Below are 20,238 nucleotides of genomic sequence, written 5' to 3'. Positions count from 1 at the left end.
TTTCCACCAGTGTTTATTAAAACATGACTACAACAACATGACTACAACAACATGACTACAACAACATGACTACAACAACATGGCTACAACAACATGGCTACAACAACATGGCTACAACAACATGTCTACAACAATAACATTGGCTTCATTTGTCAATGTGCCCCAGGGTACTGCCTCGGTATACCTCCAAGACTGCCCCTGGGTGCTACCACAGTGTACCTCCAGGGCTGCCCCAGGGTGCTACCATATTGTACCTCCAGGGCTGCCCCAGGGTACTACCACAGTGTACCTCCAGGACTGCCCCAGGGTACTACCACAGTGTACCTCCAGGACTGCCCCAGGGTGCTACCACAGTGTACCACCAGGGCTGACCCAGGATACTATCACAGTGTACCACCAGGGCTGGCCCAGGGTATTACCACAGTGTACCACCAGGGCTGCCCCAGGGTGCTACCACAGTGTACCTCCAGGACTGCTCAAGGGTACTACCACAGTGTACCACCAGGGCTGCCCCAGGGTGCTACCACAGTGTACCTCCAGGGCTGCTCAAGGGTACTACCACAGTGTACCACCAGGGCTGACCCAGGGTACTATCACAGTGTACCACCAGGGCTGGCCCAGGGTACTACCACAGTGTACTTCCAGGGCTGCCCAGGGTACTTTCTCAGTGAGATTATAGTTCGCCACGGTTGTACACACAGACAGACACACAAACACACATACACAAAAGCACACACACATACACACACGCACACATACACACACACACACACACATACACACACACACATTGGTCCAGGGACTCAATCCCAGCATATACAACTAGGTTAGTACAGCTAGGGTGTGTAATGGAGTATTACCCAGCGGGTACCAGTGGTGCCAGCGGTGCCAGTGGTGTCAGTGGTCTTGATTGGTGCCTGTTTTTTCTACTGATGCCAGCGCTTCCTTCTCGTGATGTCAGCGGTGCCAGAGGTCCCTCCGAAAGTGTCAACGTCCTGCAGCAAATGGTTAGTAGACAACAAACTATCATTACACCTCGGGAAAACTGAAGCCATTCTCTTTGGCACGAAACATAAACTGAGAAGGGTAAATAATTTTAATGTTCAATGTAATGGGGAGCCCATCACTTTGGTTTCATCAGTAAAATATTTGGGAATCCCCTTTGACCCATGCATGTCAGGAGAATTGATAGGGAACAGTGTAGTAAAGAAAGCGAATGCCAGGCTGAAGTTCCTGTATAGACAAGCACAGCGTCTACCTACTGAGACTCGCAGGACCCTATGTCTAGCCCTTATACAATGCCATATGAATTACGCTTGCTCTTCTTGGTACTCTGCCTTGACAAAAAAACTGAAAGATAGACTGCAAATCACCCAGAACAAAATCGTAAGATTCATCCTGGGGCTGGGACCAAGAGAACATGTAGGCCAGGATGAATTACAGCAGTTGGATATGCTGAATGTTGAAGACAGAGTAAAACAACTGAAGCTAAATCATGTTTATAAAATTGCTCACAAACAGTGTCCAGATTATCTTGCTGTCAATTTTGTCAAGGTTGGGAACCAAAGCAATCATAGTACTAGGGGAAGAGAGCACAACTTTGTAGTACCCACAGTCATTGGCCAGGCTTCAAACACCTTTTATTGTACAGCAATAAAGGAATGGAACAGACTGCCCGCACATGTCAAAGCCAGTCATAGCATGAACCAGTTCAAGAAGAGTGCCAAAAGGTGTCTGATGAATGTAGCTACAGAAAGAGAGGGGAATGATTTTCTATTTTTTTGTCTAACATACGTGTAAATTTTACCTTATTCCTAGTAATGACCCTCGTATTGTAGATAGTCTTAATGACCTTGGTGTAGTAGATAGTCTTTTTAGTATGATAATAAGATGTGAAGAGTTTTTACGAGGATAGTGAGGCTCAAGTTAGAGTATGTAGAAAAGAGGGAAATTTTTTCCCAGTAAAAGTAGGCCTTAGACAAGGATGTGTGATGTCACCGTGGTTGTTTAATATATTTATAGATGGGGTTGTAAGAGAAGTAAATGCGAGGGTCTTGGCAAGAGGCGTGGAGTTAAAAGATAAAGAATCACACACAGGGTGGGAGTTGTCACAGCTGCTCTTTGCTGATGACACTGTGCTCTTGGGAGATTCTGAAGAGAAGCTGCAGAGATTGGTGGATGAATTTGGTAGGGTGTGCAAAAGAAGAAAATTAAAGGTGAATACAGGAAAGAGTAAGGTTATGAGGATAACAAAAAGATTAGGTGATGAAAGATTGAATATCAGATTGGAGGGAGAGAGTATGGAGGAGGTGAACGTATTCAGATATTTGGGAGTGGACGTGTCAGCGGATGGGTCTATGAAAGATGAGGTGAATCATAGAATTGATGAGGGATTATCTTCATTATAGAATAATAAGAAAATATTATAACCTTTATATTATAATAATAAGGTAAAAGGACCCCAATGGAAATAAGTCACTCTGTCTGACTTTTTTGGGTTATCCCAGGTTCTCTACACATATGCTGCTATGTATGATAATTCTATGTAACTGTATTTGTGTATACCTGAATAAACTTACTTACTTACTTACTTACTTACTTATAACGTCATTCCCAGTGGTGCCAGTGTCGCTTACAGATGTGCCGGAAGTGCTAACGTCCCTCCCATTAGTGCCAGAATCATCTTCAATGGTGCCAGTATCAACTCCAATGGTATTAGAGGTACTGTCGTTCCTCTCAGCACTGCCAGAATCATCTACAGTGGTGCCATATGTGTCATCATAACTAACAGTGGTGCCCGTATCCCCTCCAGTGGTGCCAGAGTCCTCTCCAGTGGTGCCAGACTCCTCTCCAGTGGTGTCAGTGTCCTCTCCAGTGGTGCCAGTGCCTCTAGTGGCACCAGGTTGCAGTACATATTTACTACGTATCCAGCAGTAATCTGTAAAAAAATGGCAGAATGAAAAACATAATTTTTGAAAACACTGTCAAAAAAGCGCATCACGTTAAAACACCTGAACTATCACGTTAAAACACCTGGAACTATCACGTTAAAACACCTGGAACTATCACGTTAAAACACCTGGAACTATCACGTTAAAACACCTGGAACTATCACGTTAAAACACCTGGAACTATCACGTTAAAACACCTGGAACTATCACGTTAAAACACCTGGAACTATCACGTTAAAACACCTGGAACTATCACATTAAAACACCTGGAACTATCACGTTAAAACACCTGGAACTACCACGTTAAAACACCTGGAACTATCACGAGAAAACACCTGGAACTATCACGTTAAAACACCTGGAACTATCACGTTAAAACACCTGGAACTATCACGAGAAAACACCTGGAACTATCACGAGAAAACACCTGGAACTATCACGTTAAAACACCTGGAACTATCACGTTAAAACACCTGGAACTATCACGTTAAAACACCTGGAACTATCACGAGAAAACACCTGGAACTATCACGTTAAAACACCTGGAACTATCACGTTAAAACACCTGGAACTATCACGAGAAAACACCTGGAACTATCACGTTAAAACACCTGGAACTATCACGTTAAAACACCTGGAACTATCACGTTAAAACACCTGGAACTATCACGTTAAAACACCTGGAACTATCACGTTAAAACACCTGGAACTATCACGTTAAAACACCTGGAACTATCACGTTAAAACACCTGGAACTATCACGTTAAAACACCTGGAACTATCACGTTAAAACACCTGGAACTATCACGTTAAAACACCTGGAACTATCACGAGAAAACACCTGGAACTATCACGTTAAAACACCTGGAATTATCACGTTAAAACACCTGGAACTATCACGTTAAAACACCTGGAACTATCACGTTAAAACACCTGGAACTATCACGTTAAAACACCTGGAACTATCACGTTAAAACACCTGGAACTATCACGTTAAAACACCTGGAACTATCACGTTAAAACACCTGGAACTATCACGTTAAAACACCTGGAACTATCACGTTAAAACACCTGGAACTATCACGTTAAAACACCTGGAACTATCACGTTAAAACACCTGGAACTATCACGTTAAAACACCTGGAACTATCACGTTAAAACACCTGGAACTATCACGTTAAAACACCTGGAACTATCACGTTAAAACACCTGGAACTATCACGTTAAAACACCTGGAACTATCACGTTAAAACACCTGGAACTATCACGTTAAAACACCTGGAACTATCACGTTAAAACACCTGGAACTATCACGTTAAAACACCTGGAACTATCACGTTAAAACACCTGGAACTATCACGTTAAAACACCTGGAACTATCACGTTAAAACCCCTGGAACTATCACGTTAAAACACCTGGAACTATCACGTTAAAACATCTGGAACTATCACGTTAAAACACCTGGAACTATCACGTTAAAACACCTGGAACTATCACGTTAAAACATCTGGAACTATCACGTTAAAACACCTGGAACTATCACGTTAAAACATCTGGAACTATCACGTTAAAACACCTGGAACTATCACGTTAAAACATCTGGAACTATAATGTTAAAACACCTGGAACTATCACGTCAAAACATCTGGAACTATCACGTTAAAACACCTGGAACTATCACGTTAAAACCCCTGGAACTATCACGTTAAAACCCCTGGAACTATCACGTTAAAATGTCTGAAACTATCATGTTAAAACACCTGGAACTATCACGTTAAAACACATGGAACTATCATGTAAAACACCTGGTACTATCACGTTAAAACACCTGGAACTATCACGTTAAAACACCTGGAACTATCATGTTAAAACACCTGGAGCTATCACGTTAAAACATCTGGAACTATCACGTTAAAACATCTGGAACTTTCACGTTAAAACACCTGGAACTATCACGTTAAAACATCTGGAACTATAATGTTAAAACACCTGGAACTATCACGTCAAAACATCTGGAACTATCACGTTAAAACATCTGGAACTATCACGTTAAAACCCCTAGAACTATCACGTTAAAACGTCTGGAACTATCATGTTAAAACACATGGAACTATCATGTTAAAACACCTGGTACTATCACGTTAAAACACCTGGAACTATCACGTTAAAACACCTGGAACTATCATGTTAAAACACCTGGAACTATCACGTTAAAACATCTGGAACTATCACGTTAAAACACCTGGAACTATCATGTTAAAACACCTGGAACTATCACGTTAAAACACCTGGAATTATCACGTTAAACAAGTGGAGCAATCACGTTAAAACACCTGAACTATCACGTTAAAACACCTGGAACTATCACGTTAAAAATCTGGAACTATCACGTTAAAACACCTGGAACTATCACGTTAAAACACCTGGAACTATAACGATAAAAGACCTGGAACTATCATGTTAAAACACCTGGAACTATCACCTTAAAACACCTGGAACTATCACGTTAAAACATCTGGAACTATCACGTTAAAACACCTGGAGCTATCATGTTAAAACACCTGGAACTATCATGTTAAAACACCTGGAACTATCACGTTAAAACACCTTGAATTATCACGTTAAAACAAATGAACTATCACGTTAAAACACCTGAACTATCACGTTAAAACACCTGGAACTATCACTTTAAAACATCTGGAACTATCACGTTAAAACACCTGGAACTATCACGTTAAAACACCTGGAACTATCACGTTAAAACACCTGGAACTATCACGTTAAAACATATGGAACTATCACGTTAAAACACCTGGAACTATCATGTTAAAACACCTGGAACTATCACGTTAAAACACCTGGAACTATCATGTTAAAACACCTAGAACTATCACGTTAAAACACCTGGAACTATAATGTTAAAACACCTGGAACTATCTCGTTAAAACACCTTGAACTATCATGTTAAAACACCTGGAACTGTCATGTTAAAACACCTGGAACTATCACGTTAAAACGCCTGAAACTATCTCGTTAAAACACCTGAACTATCACGTTAAAACACCTGGAACTATCACGTTAAAACATCTGGAACTATCACGTTAAAACACCTGGAACTATCTCGTTAAAACACCTTGAACTATCATGTTAAAACACCTGGAACTGTCATGTTAAAACACCTGGAACTATCACGTTAAAACGCCTGAAACTATCTCGTTAAAACACCTGAACTATCACGTTAAAACACCTGGAACTATCACGTTAAAACATCTTCAACTATCATGTTAAAACACCTGGAACTATCACGTTAAAACACCTGGAACTATCTCGTTAATACATCTTGGAACTATAATGTTAAAACACCTGGAACTATAAGAACATAAGAACATAAGAATGGAGGAACACTGCAGAAGGCCTACTGGCCCATACGAGGCAGGTCCTTATCAAAACGACTACTACCTAAAGCTTCCCTAGAAATAACTCCCGTACCCAATGACACCAATCAAACCCAGCCCCTCCCACTCATATATTTGTCCAGTCTCTTCTTAAAGCTACCCAAGGTCCTAGCCTCTATCACCCCACTGGGAAGACTGTTCCACGCATCTACAACTCTGTTAGAAAACCAGTACTTACCTATGTCCTTTCTAAATCTAAATTTATCCAACTTAAATCCATTATTCCTGGCTCTTACCTGGTTCGACACCCTCAGTACTTTATTAATATCTCCCTTGTTTATGCCCGTCAACTATCACGTTAAAACACCTGGAACTATCACGCTAAGACACCTGGAACTATCACGCTAAGACACCTGGAACTATCACGTTAAAACACCTGGAACTATCACGCTAAGACACCTGGAACTATCTCGTTAAAACATCTGGAACTATCATGTTAAAACACTTGGGACTATCACGTTAAAACACTTGGAATCATATAATTAAATCACCTGAAACTATCATGTTAAAACTATCATGTTAAAACACGTGGAATTATCACGTTAAAACACCTGGAACTTTCATGTTAAAACACTTGGAACTATCACGTTAAAACACCTGGAACTATCACGTTAAAACAACTGGAACTATCACATTAAATCACATGGAACTATCACGTTAAAACACCTGGAAATATCACGATAAAACACCTAGAACTATCACATTAAATCATCTGGAACTATCACATTAAAACACCTGGAACTATCACGTTAAAACACCTGGAACTATCACGAGAAAACACCTGGAACTATCACGTTAAAACACCTGGAACTATCATGCTAAAACACCTGGAACTATCTCGTTAAAAGATCTGGAACTATAATGTTAAAACACCTGGAACTATCACGTTAAAACACCTGGAACTATCACGTTAAAACACCTGGAACTATCTCGTTAAAAGATCTGGAACTATAATGTTAAAACACCTGGAACTATCACGAGAAAACACCTGGAACTATCATGCTAAAACACCTGGAACTATCTCGTTAAAAGATCTGGAACTATAATGCTAAAACACCTGGAACTATCACGTTAAAACACTTGGAACTATCATGTTAAAACACCTGGAACTATCTCGTTAAAAGATCTGGAACTATAATGTTAAAACACCTGGAACTATCACGAGAAAACACCTGGAACTATCACGTTAAAACACCTGGAACTATCTCGTTAAAAGATCTGGAACTATAATGTTAAAACACCTGGAACTATCACGAGAAAACACCTGGAACTATCATGTTAAAACACCTGGAACTATCTCGTTAAAAGATCTGGAACTATAATGTTAAAACACCTGGAACTATCACGTTAAAACACTTGGAACTATCATGTTAAAACACCTGGAACTATCTCGTTAAAAGATCTGGAACTATAATGTTAAAACACCTGGAACTATCACGTTAAAACACCTGGAACTATCATGTTAAAACACCTGGAACTATCTCGTTAAAAGATCTGGAACTATAATGTTAAAACACCTGGAACTATCACGAGAAAACACCTGGAACTATCACGTTAAAACACCTGGAACTATCACGTTAAAACACCTGGAACTATCTCGTTAAAAGATCTGGAACTATAATGTTAAAACACCTGGAACTGTCACGTTAAGACACCTGGAACTATCACATTAAATCACCTGGAACTATCACGTTAAAACACCTGGAACTATCACATTAAATCACCTGGAACTATCACGTTAAAACACCTGGAAATATCACGTTAAAACACCTAGAACTATCACATTAAATCACCTGTAATTATCACGTTAAAACACCTGGAACTATCACGTTAAAACACCGGGAACTATCACGAGAAAACACCTGGAACTATCACGTTAAAACACCTGGAACTATCATGTTAAAACACCTGGAACTATCTCGTTAAAAGATCTGGAACTATAATGTTAAAACACCTGGAACTATCACGTTAAAACACCTGGAACTGTCACGTTAAGACACCTGGAACTATCACATTAAATCACCTGAAACTATCGCGTTAAAACACCTGGAACTCTCATGTTAAAACATCTAAAACTATCACATTAAAACACCTGAAACTATCGCGTTAAAACACCTGAAACTATCATGTTAAGACATCTGAAACTATCATGTTAAAAGACCTGGAACTATCATGTTAAAACACCTGAAACTCATTTTAAAACACCAGGAACTATGTAGTTAAAACACCTGGAACTCTCGCGTTAAAACACCTGAAACCATCACGTTAAAACACCTGGAATTATCACGTTAAAACATCTGGAACTATCACAGTAAAACACTTGAAACTATCACGTTAAAACACCTCAAAAACAATCAAGTTAAAACACCTGGAACTATCATGTTAAAACACCTGGAAATATCATGTTAAAACACCTGGAACTATAATGTTGAACACCTGGAACTATCATTTTAAAACACTTGGAACTATGTTAAAACACCTGGAACTATCATGCTCAAACATCTGGAACTATGTTAAAACATCTGGAACTATCATGCTCAAACATCTGGAACTATGTTAAAACACCTGGAACTATCATGTTAAAATATCGGGAACTGTCATGTGAAAACACCTTGAACTCTCATGTTAAAACACCTGAAACTATTATGTTAAAACACCTGGAACTATCATGCTAAAACACCTGAAACTATTTTATTTTTTTCAGTTTACAGAGAGTGTAAACATACACTTGTGTGAGTGTAAGTGAAGGATGTACATCATATACTCACAAGTAACCTCCATCCTGAAGCCTCTAGGGAGGTTGGTGGTAGGGAGGAGGTCCGTTAGTGACTGGTCCGTACGAGGGCTGGACTTGAAGCGTAGGATGGTGGTCCGTGGCTCAGCTTTGCTCCACGCGTCCGTGCCGGACACGGCCTTGCCTTTGTTGACTAGCGGTCCACAGTACCTAATGATGGACCGACACACACACACGTGTAAAACAGTGATGGAGTGAGAATTGAGCTTAACACCTGGGAGTGACAGTGCTGGCCTGGGGGCCGTGAAAGCACTTCACTTGGGCGACTTTCTTCTAACCATTCCCAGCCTGAGACTCAACAACACAAACTAAGAAATTTTCTTTTTCTCTTCACAATTCTTCACACAAATTCATGAACTACTGTACTTATCATTATGTAACCACATCTTTAACTTTATCACTTAAATAAAAGTTTAGAAAATAACCATATATATATATATATATATATATATATATATATATATATATATATATATATATATATATATATATATATATATATATATATATATATATATACCACCCAGGGAAGTACTACCGTCCTGCCAGATGACTGTGAAACAGAAACCTGTAACTGTTTTGCATGATGGTAGGATTGCTGGTTTCTTTTTCTGTCTCATAAACACGCTAGATAACAGGGATATCTTGCTACTCCTACTTACACTTTGGTCACACTTCACAGACACGCACATGCATATATATATATATATATATATACATACATCTAGGTTTTTCTCCTTTTTCTAAATAGCTCTTGTTCTTCTTTATTTCTTCTATTGTCCATGGGGAAGTGGAAAAGAATCTTTCCTCCGTAAGCCATGCGTGTCGTATGAGGCGACAAAAATGCCGGGAGCAATGGGCTAGTAACCCCTTCTCCTGTAGACATTTACTAAAAAAGAGAAGAAGAAAAACTTTATAAAACTGGGATGTTTGAATGTGCGTGGATGTAGTGCAGATGACAAGAAACAGATGATTGCTGATGTTATGAATGAAAAGAAGTTGGATGTCCTGGCCCTAAGCGAAACAAAGCTGAAGGGGGTAGGGAAGTTTCGGTGGGGGGAAATAAATGGGATTAAATCTGGAGTATCTGAGAGAGTTAGAGCTAAGGAAGGGGTAGCAGTAATGTTGAAAGATCAGTTATGGAAGGAGAAAAGAGAATATGAATGTGTAAATTCAAGAATTATGTGGATTAAAGTAAAGGTTGGATGCGAAAAGTGGGTCATAATAAGCATGTATGCACCTGGAGAAGAGAGGAATGCAGAGGAGAGAGAGAGATTTTGGGAGATGTTAAGTGAATGTATAGGAACCTTTGAACCAAGTGAGAGAGTAATTGTGGTAGGGGATCTGAATGCTAAAGTAGGAGAAACTTTTAGAGAGGGTGTGGTAGGTAAGTTTGGGGTGCCAGGTGTAAATGATAATGGGAGCCCTTTGATTGAACTTTGTATAGAAAGGGGTTTAGTTATAGGTAATACATATTTTAAGAAAAAGAGGATAAATAAGTATACAAGATATGATGTAGGGCGAAATGACAGTAGTTTGTTGGATTATGTATTGGTAGATAAAAGACTGTTGAGTAGACTTCAGGATGTACATGTTTATAGAGGGGCCACAGATATATCAGATCACTTTCTAGTTGTAGCTACACTGAGAGTAAAAGGTAGATGGGATACAAGGAGAATAGAAGCATCAGGGAAAAGAGAGGTGAAGGTTTATAAACTAAAAGAGGAGGCAGTTAGGGTAAGATATAAACAGCTATTGGAGGGTAGATGGGCTAATGAGAGCATAGGCAATGGGGTCGAAGAGGTATGGAGTAGGTTTAAAAATGTAGTGTTAGAGTGTTCAGCAGAAGTTTGTGGTTACAGGAAAGTGGGTGCGGGAGGGAAGAGGAGCGATTGGTGGAATGATGATGTACAGAGAGTAGTAAGGGAGAAAAAGTTAGCATATGAGAAGTTTTTACAAAGTAGAAGTGATGCAAGGAGGGAAGAGGAGTGTATGGAGAAAAAGGAGAGGTTAAGAGAGTGGTGAAGCAATGTAAAAAGAGAGCAAATGAGAGAGTGGGTGAGATGTTATCAACAAATTTTGTTGAAAATAAGAAAAAGTTTTGGAGTGAGATTAACAAGTTAAGGAAGCCTAGAGAACAAATGGATTTGTCAGTTAAAAATAGGAGAGGAGAGTTATTAAATGGAGAGTTAGAGGTATTGGGAAGATGGAGGGAATATTTTGAGGAATTGTTAAATGTTGATGAAGATAGGGAAGCTGTGATTTCATGTATAGGGCAAGGAGGAATAACATCTTGTAGGAGTGAGGAAGAGCCAGTTGTGAGTGTGGGGGAAGTTCGTGAGGCAGTAGGTAAAATGAAAGGGGGTAAGGCAGCCGGGATAGATGGGATAAAGATAGAAATATTAAAAGCAGGTGGGGATATAGTTTTGGAGTGGTTGTTGCAATTATTTAATAAATGTATGGAAGAGGGTAAGGTACCTAGGGATTGGCAGAGAGGATGCATAGTTCCTTTGTATAAAGGCAAAGGGGACAAAAGAGAGTGCAAAAATTACAGGGGGGATAAGTCTGTTGAGTATACCTGGTAAAGTGTATGGTAGAGTTATTATTGAAAGAATTTAGAGTAAGACGGAGAATAGGATAGCAGATGAACAAGGAGGCTTTAGGAAAGGTAGGGGGTGTGTGGACCAGGTGTTTACAGTGAAACATATAAGTGAACAGTATTTAGATAAGGCTAAAGAGGTCTTTGTGGCATTTATGGATTTGGAAAAGGCGTATGACAGGGTGGATAGAGGGGCAATGTGGCAGATGTTGCAGGTGTATGGTGTAGGAGGTAGGTTACTGAAAGCAGTGAAGAGTTTTTACGAGGATAGTGAGGCTCAAGTTAGAGTATGTAGGAAAGAGGGAAATTATTTCCCAGTGAAAGTAGGCCTTAGACAAGGATGTGTGATGTCACCGTGGTTGTTTAATATATTTATAGATGGGGTTGTAAGAGAAGTAAATGCGAGGGGAGCCATCTGAGAACACTCGGCAGTACTCCCCCTCCAGAGAGTGCCAGGTGAAATCACTTCATTATTACACTTATATCAGCTTATATACAACTATACGGCTTATTTATCTATCAGTTTTGATCTAATATGATATAATAAACACTATAAATAACAAACAAACATGTTATATACTCTAGCCTGAATAAAATAGGCCATAAATATGGCGAGAGTCCACCAGCAATATTTCGATATAAATGAGTTACTCCTCATTTTCATGTTGCATTGTTTGGTCTGAGTGATAGAAAACGGTATTTTGAAGAGGATAACTGCACTAGAACATCAGTTTACTTAGAAAACCACTGAAACAAACGCGATTTTCGCGAGAATTTTTTTTTTTTTTTTTTTGAGACGGCTGGCCGGCCGGCATTCCAGGCCTATATCTCGGAAGTAACTTTTTCACTTATTTCGCTGTACTACACCATTGTTAATGATTGTATTGAAATGATTTTCACAGACAATATAAAACAAAGTGTGTTTGACTAGTTGGTGCTCCTTTTTTTGGAATATATCAAATATTTTTTTATTTTGTGGGAGGTCAAAGGCAGATATTTTGGTGAATGCCAAAAAGTCTATCAAATGTATTTTTTTTTTACCATGATAATAAGACATATTAGATGAAAGATGTGCATCCAACAGTCGTGTTGGACGTATTCTAACGGTTGGGATTGTCGGAAGTGCCACTCGTAGTGCCAATTTGTCATGTCATGCTGTCATATATGAAAAGTCATTTAATATTTTTTTTCTCTGTTGTTTGTTGGCCAATCATACTGAAGCTTTGTCACATTCTTAAGCATAAGAACATAAGAAAGGAGGAACACTGCAGCAGGCCTGTTGGCCCATACTAGGCAGGTCCTTTACAATTCATCCCACTAACAAACACTTGACCAACCCAACTTTCAATGCCACCCAAGAAATAAGCTCCGATGTGCAAGTCCCACTCAAATCCAACCCCTCCCACTCATGTACTTATCCAACCTAAATTTGAAACTACCCAAAGTCCCAGCCTCAATAACCCAACTAGGTAGACTGTTCCACTCATCTACTACCCTATTTCCAAACCAATACTTTCCTATGTCCTTTCTAAATCTAAACTTATCTAATTTAAATCCATTACTGCGGGTTCTCTCTTGGAGAGATATCCTCAAGACCTTGTTAATATTCCCTTTATTAATACCTATCTTCCACTTATACACTTCGATCAGGTCTCCCCTCATTCTTCGTCTAACAAGTGAATGTAACTTAAGAGTCTTCAATCTTTCTTCATAAGGAAGATTTCTAATGCTATGTATTAATTTAGTCATCCTACGCTGAATGTTTTCTAACGAATTTATGTCCATTCTGTAATATGGAGACCAGAATTGAGCTGCATAATCTAGGTGAGGCCTTACTAATGATGTATAAAGCTGCAGTATGACCTCTGGACTTCTGTTGCTTACACTTCTTGATATAAATCCCAGTAATCTATTTGCCTTATTACGTACGCTTAGGCATTGCTGTCTTGGTTTAAGGACATATGCACCTCTAAACGTACACCAAAAATAAAAAAAATCAGTTGAAAAATAAAAAAAGTTGGCCGAAATTGCCAAAATCCCATCTTGAGGTATATGTGGAGACAAAAAACGTTGGTTTAGAAAGACACGTAAGCAAACACTATGACATATTTATTAGAAAACGTTTCGGTTTTAGGACCTTGATCACTTCTAACATACAGAGGTAGAAAGACATTATATATATATAGGCGGAGAGTGAGGTGTGAGTGACGCACGTGACCTGAGGAATGTCATGTTGTGATGAGGACGGGTAGACGATGAAATCATGTGACTCCTGTGTTGTTGCGTTGGTGGTGCTTAAGTATCATGTATGCCAATATTTTTGAAATTTTATAGTTTCCGGTGTTGCGTTCTATAGTGTCGGTGACGGCGATTAGTGAGGCTTCTAGACACCGTCGGCGTCTGAGGTCTGGTTCGGTGAGAACGAGTTGTGCCTCATTCCAGTTCATCAAATGCCCCGTGGAGTCTCTGTGGAGGACACAGGCGTACCTTACATCGTCTCTGTTAGAGGCATTTCGATGCTCATTCAGGCGGACTGCAAGATCTCTGCCTGTCTCGCCTACATATTTCTTGGGACAGAACCCACAGGGGATAGTGTAGACGCCTGCTGTAGAAGTTAGAGGTGTGGGGCTGCGTTTCGTAGTGAGGTCTTTGATAGACGATGTGTTTATGGTGGAAACGTTGATGTTACTCATAGCAAGTGCCCGGCGAGTATTCGTGGCAACATCACCACATGGGAGTACTGTGAACTGCTTAGGGGGCTGTTACATGGGCGGTTTGTTGAGGATAGCTTGTGCCTTGAGTCTGCAATCTCGGATGAAGAGAGATGGGAACTAAAGACGAGTAAAGGCTTGTGTTATGTAAGTGCATTCTTCTTCTAGAAAACAAGGGCTGGAGATGCGAAGAGCTCTCAAGAAGAAGCCAATGAGGACTCCTCTCTTAGTGCGGGTGTCTTGGTGTGAATAAAAGTGTATAAGATCGTCCTTGTTGGTAGGTTTTCTATACACTTTGAAGAGAAGTTTGTCACTGTCGGGAGATCTGCACAGGAGAACGTCGAGGAAAGGAAGTTTGCCATCATTTTCAAGTTCAAGTGTAAACTTTATTGATGGTTCAACTGCATTGATCTTGTTGAGAAGGACCTGGATATTGAGACGTCTCGGATAGAAAACCAATATATCATCAACGTATCTTAGCCAGGCAACGGTGTTGGGAATGAGGATGCTGAATTTCTCTGTCTCTAGGTTTTCCATGAAGAGGTTGGCAAGGTGGCCGGCTAGTCTGTGTGGAGTGCACCACACAGACTAGCCGGCCACCTTGCCAAATACCTTTCAGCGCTTCTGGGCACCATCAGTCAAGCCCACCTCAAACACTCAGGTGACCTTCTCTCCCGAATTTCCAACCTGAATGTCAAAAACAAAAGCATGGCTTCCTTCGATGTCACAGCCCTCTTTACCAACGTTCCTACTGACGCTGCAATCAACATTCTGAGACAGAGGCTCACTGAAAACCACGACCTCCCTTTACCTCTTCTAGATTTCATCAGTATAGTGGAACTTTGTGTTAATTTCAACTTCTTCAAGTATCAGGACAACTGTTACAAACAGTGCTTTGGGATGGCAATGGGCAGCCCGCTCAGTGCTGTGCTTGCCAACCTCTTCATGGAAAACCTAGAGACAGAGAAATTCAGCACCCTCATTCCCAACACCGTTACCTGGCTAAGATACGTTGATGATATATTGGTTTTCTATCCGAGACGTCTCAATATCCAGGCCCTTCTCAACAAGATCAATGCAGTTGAACCATCAATAAAGTTTACACTTGAACTTGAAAATGATGGCAAACTTCCTTTCCTCGACGTTCTACTGTGCAGATCTCCCGACAGTGACAAACTTCTCTTCAAAGTGTATAGAAAACCTACCAACAAGGACGATCTTATACACTTTTATTCACACCAAGACACCCGCACTAAGAGAGGAGTCCTCATTGGCTTCTTCTTGAGAGCTCTTCGCATCTCCAACCCTTGTTTTCTAGAAGAATGCACTTACATAACACAAGCCTTTGCTCGTCTTTAGTTCTCATCTTTCTTCATCCGAGATTGCAGACTCAAGGCACAAGCTATCCTCAACAAACCGCCCATGGAACAGCCCCCTAAGCAGTTCATAGTACTCCCATGTGGTGATGTTGCCACGAATACTCGCCGGGCACTTGCTATGAGTAACATCAACGTTTCCACCATAAACACATCATCTATCAAAGACCTCACTACGAAACGCAGCTCCACACCTCTAACTTCTACAGCAGGCGTCTACACTATCCCCTGTGGGTTCTGTCCCAAGAAATATGTAGGCGAGACAGGCAGAGATCTTGCAGTCCGCCTGGATGAGCATCGAAATGCCTCTAACAGAGACGATGTAAGGTACGCCTGTGTCCTCCACAGAGACTCCACGGGGCATTTGATGAACTGGAATGAGGCACAACTCGTTCTCACCGAACCAGACCTCAGACGCCGACGGTGCCTAGAAGCCTCACTAATCGCCGTCACCGACACTATAGAACGCAACACCGGAAACTATAAAATTTCAAAAACATTGGCATACATGATACTTAAGCACCACCAACCCAACAACACAGGAGTCACATGATTTCATCGTCTACCCGTCCTCATCACAACATGACATTCCTCAGGTCACGTGCGTCACTCACACCTCACTCTCCGCCTATATATATAATGTCTTTCTACCTCTGTATGTTAGAAGTGATCAAGGTCCCAGGACCGAAACGTTTTCTAATAAATATGTCATAGTGTTTGTTTACGTGTCTTTCTAAACCAACTTGTCGGTATTTATTACCAAGGTTTATACCACAAAAAACGTTATCCATGGAGGCAAAGAAGGTAATGTATGAAAGTATAGTAGTACCAACACTCTTATATGGGTGTGAAGCTTGGGTTGTAAATGCAGCAGCGAGGAGGCGGTTGTAGGCAGTGGAGATGTCCTGTCTAAGGGCAATGTGTGGTGTAAATATTATGCAGAAAATTCGGAGTGTGGAAATTAGGAGAAGGTGTGGAGTTAATAAAAGTATTAGTCAGAGGGCTGAAGAGGGGTTGTTGAGGTGGTTTGGTCATTTAGAGAGAATGGAACAAAGTAGAATGACATGGAGAGCCTATAAATCTGTAGAGGAAGGAAGGTGGGGTAGGGGTCGTCCCCGAAAACTTTGGAGGGAGGGGGTAAAGGTTTTGTGGGCGAGGAGCTTGGAGTTCCAGCAAGCGTGCGTGAGCGGGTTAGATAAGAGTGAATGGAGACAAGTGATTTTTGGGACCTGACGAGCTGTTGAAGTGTGAGCAGGATAAAATTTTGTGAAGGGATTCAGGGTAACCGGTTAGCCGAACTTGAGTCCTGGAACTGGGAAGTACAATGCCTGCACTTTAAAGGAGAGGTTTGGGATATTGGCAGTTTGAAGGGACTTCTGAACTGTCGTATCTGAGCACCTCTGCAAAGACAGTGATTATGTATGAGTGATGGTGAAAGTGTTGAATGATGATGAAAGTTTTTCTTTCTTTTTTCTTTTTTTTTCTTTTTGAGTCACCCTGCCTTGGTGGGAAACGGCCGGCGTGTTAAAAAAAATACATGACGAGAGAGAGAGAGAGAGAGATAACTCACTTAGCAGAAAAGCCATTAGGTTGCAGCACCTGTAGGTAGTCTTGTAGGCACCTATTGGTCTCCCTCACCTGGCCCTCCAGCACCTTGTACAGCAGTAGACCAGCCTGGCACTCCGTACCAACCTGTGGCACCAACAGCCTGATGAGCCACGTGCACGCCCTCATAGGCACAGAAACTTTCAGGGTGCACACAAACACACTTACAAGTATTCTGATATATTCATATTGTTATGATTTTGCACAGATAAACAATGAACACTCACAATACTCTCAGAGCTTACACACACACACACACACACACACACACACACACACACACACACACACACACACACACACACTCACATTGAGGTTCCACACACAGTCAAGGTTGTGTGGGTAGCGTCCATCATACCAGCCAGGGGTCACCAACACCTGCTGGTGCTTGCTGCCTTCCTCAACAATCGTGTTGTTACCTGGGATAGTCGTCATCCAAACCTCCCCACCACATGACTCTGTTGGGGAAGACCAGGAGAAGGTCAGATTAATGTTAAGATTCATCTTCCCCACCTCCCGACTATATATATATATATATATATATACATATATATATATATATATATATATATATATATATATATATATATATATATATATATATATATATATATATATATATACAAGAAGTTTCGCTAACTAGTGGCTTAATCAGTTTATTACAGAGATATGTGAAGACAGTGGAAGATAAGGTAATCAGTCCCTCAGCCTGGAAGACGGTGTTCGATACCTTAGCCTTGTTACGTAACTCTGTTCTAATGCTATTTCTAACATTTAACACAGACGGTCTTGTTACTTTAGATTTCAAATTTCAAAGTGTTTTTTTTTTATTTTATGATGTATTTGAGGGGCAGCTAGGACCTACCAGGCTCTCTGTTGGCATCTCTGGTGGAGACCTCAGTCGTCCACTGGTCCACCTCAAGGTCTGTCTGTGTCCCACCCTCCACAAGGACATCTGTCTGCGTTACCTCCTCCTCCTCCTGCTGCTGCTGCTGCTCTGTCAGCGCTGCCTCCGTCACTGGACCCTCCTGAGGGGAGGCTGTGCTTATATTCCACTCCTCCGTTATGACTGTCTCCGTCGCTAGTACCTCTCCGTGGAGCCCTGTCTTCGGGTTCCACTCCTCTCTCAGCTCAGTCAAGGGTTCCTCCTGAGGGAACACTTTCTCTGGGGTCCACTCCTCCTGCACCTCTTCAAGCTCCGGGATCCTGTCAGGGGCAAAACAAAGACACCTGCCAACAAGAGCTGAGCAAAACGCACACGTTGCTAGACAAGCATTTATTGGGGCAACGTTTCTCTCGTCTAGTGAACTGCATTAACTATGAAATGAATATATGTTTATATAAAGAGACGAGGCGCAAGGCTCTCAGAAATCATCTTGTTGGAAAGGGGATCTTAAGACTCTTAAAAAACTCGCAGTTCAAGGAATCGGACCACATTTGATAAGTTTCCATTCTCCGGGACATGCATCACACCTGTGCTCATTCCTTGCACACCTGTGCTCATTCCTCATACACTTGTGCTCATATACACATCTATGGTTTCCACACATATACACACCTGTGTTTATTCTACACACACACATACCTGTGCTCATATACACACCTATACTTTTCACACACACATACCTATGTCCATTCTACACACACATGTACACACACCTGGTCTCATTCCACACACCTGAAGGAGGCACTTCTGATGATACGGTTGGAGTTAAGAGGTTCTCTGCTAAGAGAGCCCAGGGAGGCTGCAGGATCCAGGATGACCCATAACCTGTTAGGTGAGGGCGCAGTGCGCGCGTTCTTGCGTTCCTTGTTGAGGCGCAGCATGATCTGGTAGAAGGTACCTGGAGGAGGGTATGAGAGTTACGTGATCTGGTACAAGGTACCTGGAGGAGAGTGTGAGAGTGACATGATCTGGTAGAAGCTACCTGGAGAAAGAGAGTGTGAGAGTGATCTGGTAGACGGTACCAGGGGGAGTGGGTGAGAGTGACATGATCTGGTAGAAGTACCTTCTACCTGAGGCATTAGAGATCGTGTTACTGAAAGAAATATCCTTATTGGGGTCAATATGCTTAGGTTAGCCCATTCAAACCCCTGCACAGCCCTCCAAACTTTCCTCAGCACTGGTGAACATCCTTCCAGATGGATCGAAAAAACTGGAACCGACCTCCGCATGAACCAGCTACATGATCTATGTCAAGCTAGGCAACAGAGACACTTCCCTGCTCCATGGGATACTACCCCATTCCAAACTACCATTTCTCCATTTCTCCTCAAAATTCTTCTTAAATTAAAACCAAAGCTTCGCCTTGAAGCCAAACATGATGCCTTAAGCTGTATTGATAACTTAGTCACACAGAACAATCTTTCACAAATTATTTACGTCGATGGTTCTGTTCACCAGTCCACTGGTGCAGCTGGTAGTGCTGCTGTTGTCATACAGAGTGATGGCTCTCATAAAGAAATTGGAGCACGCATCAATAACTGGGCCTCTACCCTTCAAACAGAACTGTTTGCCATACTCCTTGCACTCAAATGTGTCCATGTATCTAAGGTTGACACTTTAATTGTAACTGATTCTCTGTCATCTATAAATGCTCTCAACTCATTATGCATAAATTGTGGCATGCTTGTGTCAGAAGCCAGACACAGGTATGGTAAGATTGTGGACAGTGGAGTCAGAGTGCACATGCTGTGGATTCCATCTCACACTGGTCTTCGAATGCATGATAGAACTGATAAATTG

General features: G+C 41.2%; 1 protein-coding gene across 4 annotated transcripts in view; it reads right to left on the bottom strand.

The window, feature by feature from the left end:
• Positions 1 to 20,238, bottom strand: part of LOC128685478 (uncharacterized) — a 79,539-nt gene continuing 59,301 nt past the window's right edge. For 2 of the 4 annotated variants that reach the window (XM_070082956.1, XM_053772031.2), the window contains 7 exons: positions 19,171 to 19,336; positions 18,358 to 18,698; positions 17,802 to 17,950; positions 17,458 to 17,579; positions 9,176 to 9,351; positions 2,596 to 2,938; positions 1 to 995 (listed from right to left, as the gene is read on the bottom strand). In XM_070082956.1, coding sequence (XP_069939057.1) covers positions 857 to 995; positions 2,596 to 2,938; positions 9,176 to 9,351; positions 17,458 to 17,579; positions 17,802 to 17,950; positions 18,358 to 18,698; positions 19,171 to 19,336 — 1,436 coding nt within the window. In that variant the 3' untranslated portion in view covers positions 1 to 856. Of the gene's footprint in view, positions 996 to 2,591; positions 2,939 to 9,175; positions 9,352 to 17,457; positions 17,580 to 17,801; positions 17,951 to 18,357; positions 18,699 to 19,170; positions 19,337 to 20,238 lie in introns of all 4 variants that reach the window. The other 2 variants (XM_070082957.1, XM_070082958.1) reach the window with 2 other exon arrangements.

This window comes from Cherax quadricarinatus, chromosome 8 (assembly GCF_038502225.1).
Source record: "Cherax quadricarinatus isolate ZL_2023a chromosome 8, ASM3850222v1, whole genome shotgun sequence".
In the NCBI taxonomy this organism is placed as follows: Eukaryota; Metazoa; Arthropoda; class Malacostraca; order Decapoda; family Parastacidae; genus Cherax; species Cherax quadricarinatus.
This window is presented reverse-complemented; position numbering and strand designations above follow the sequence as displayed.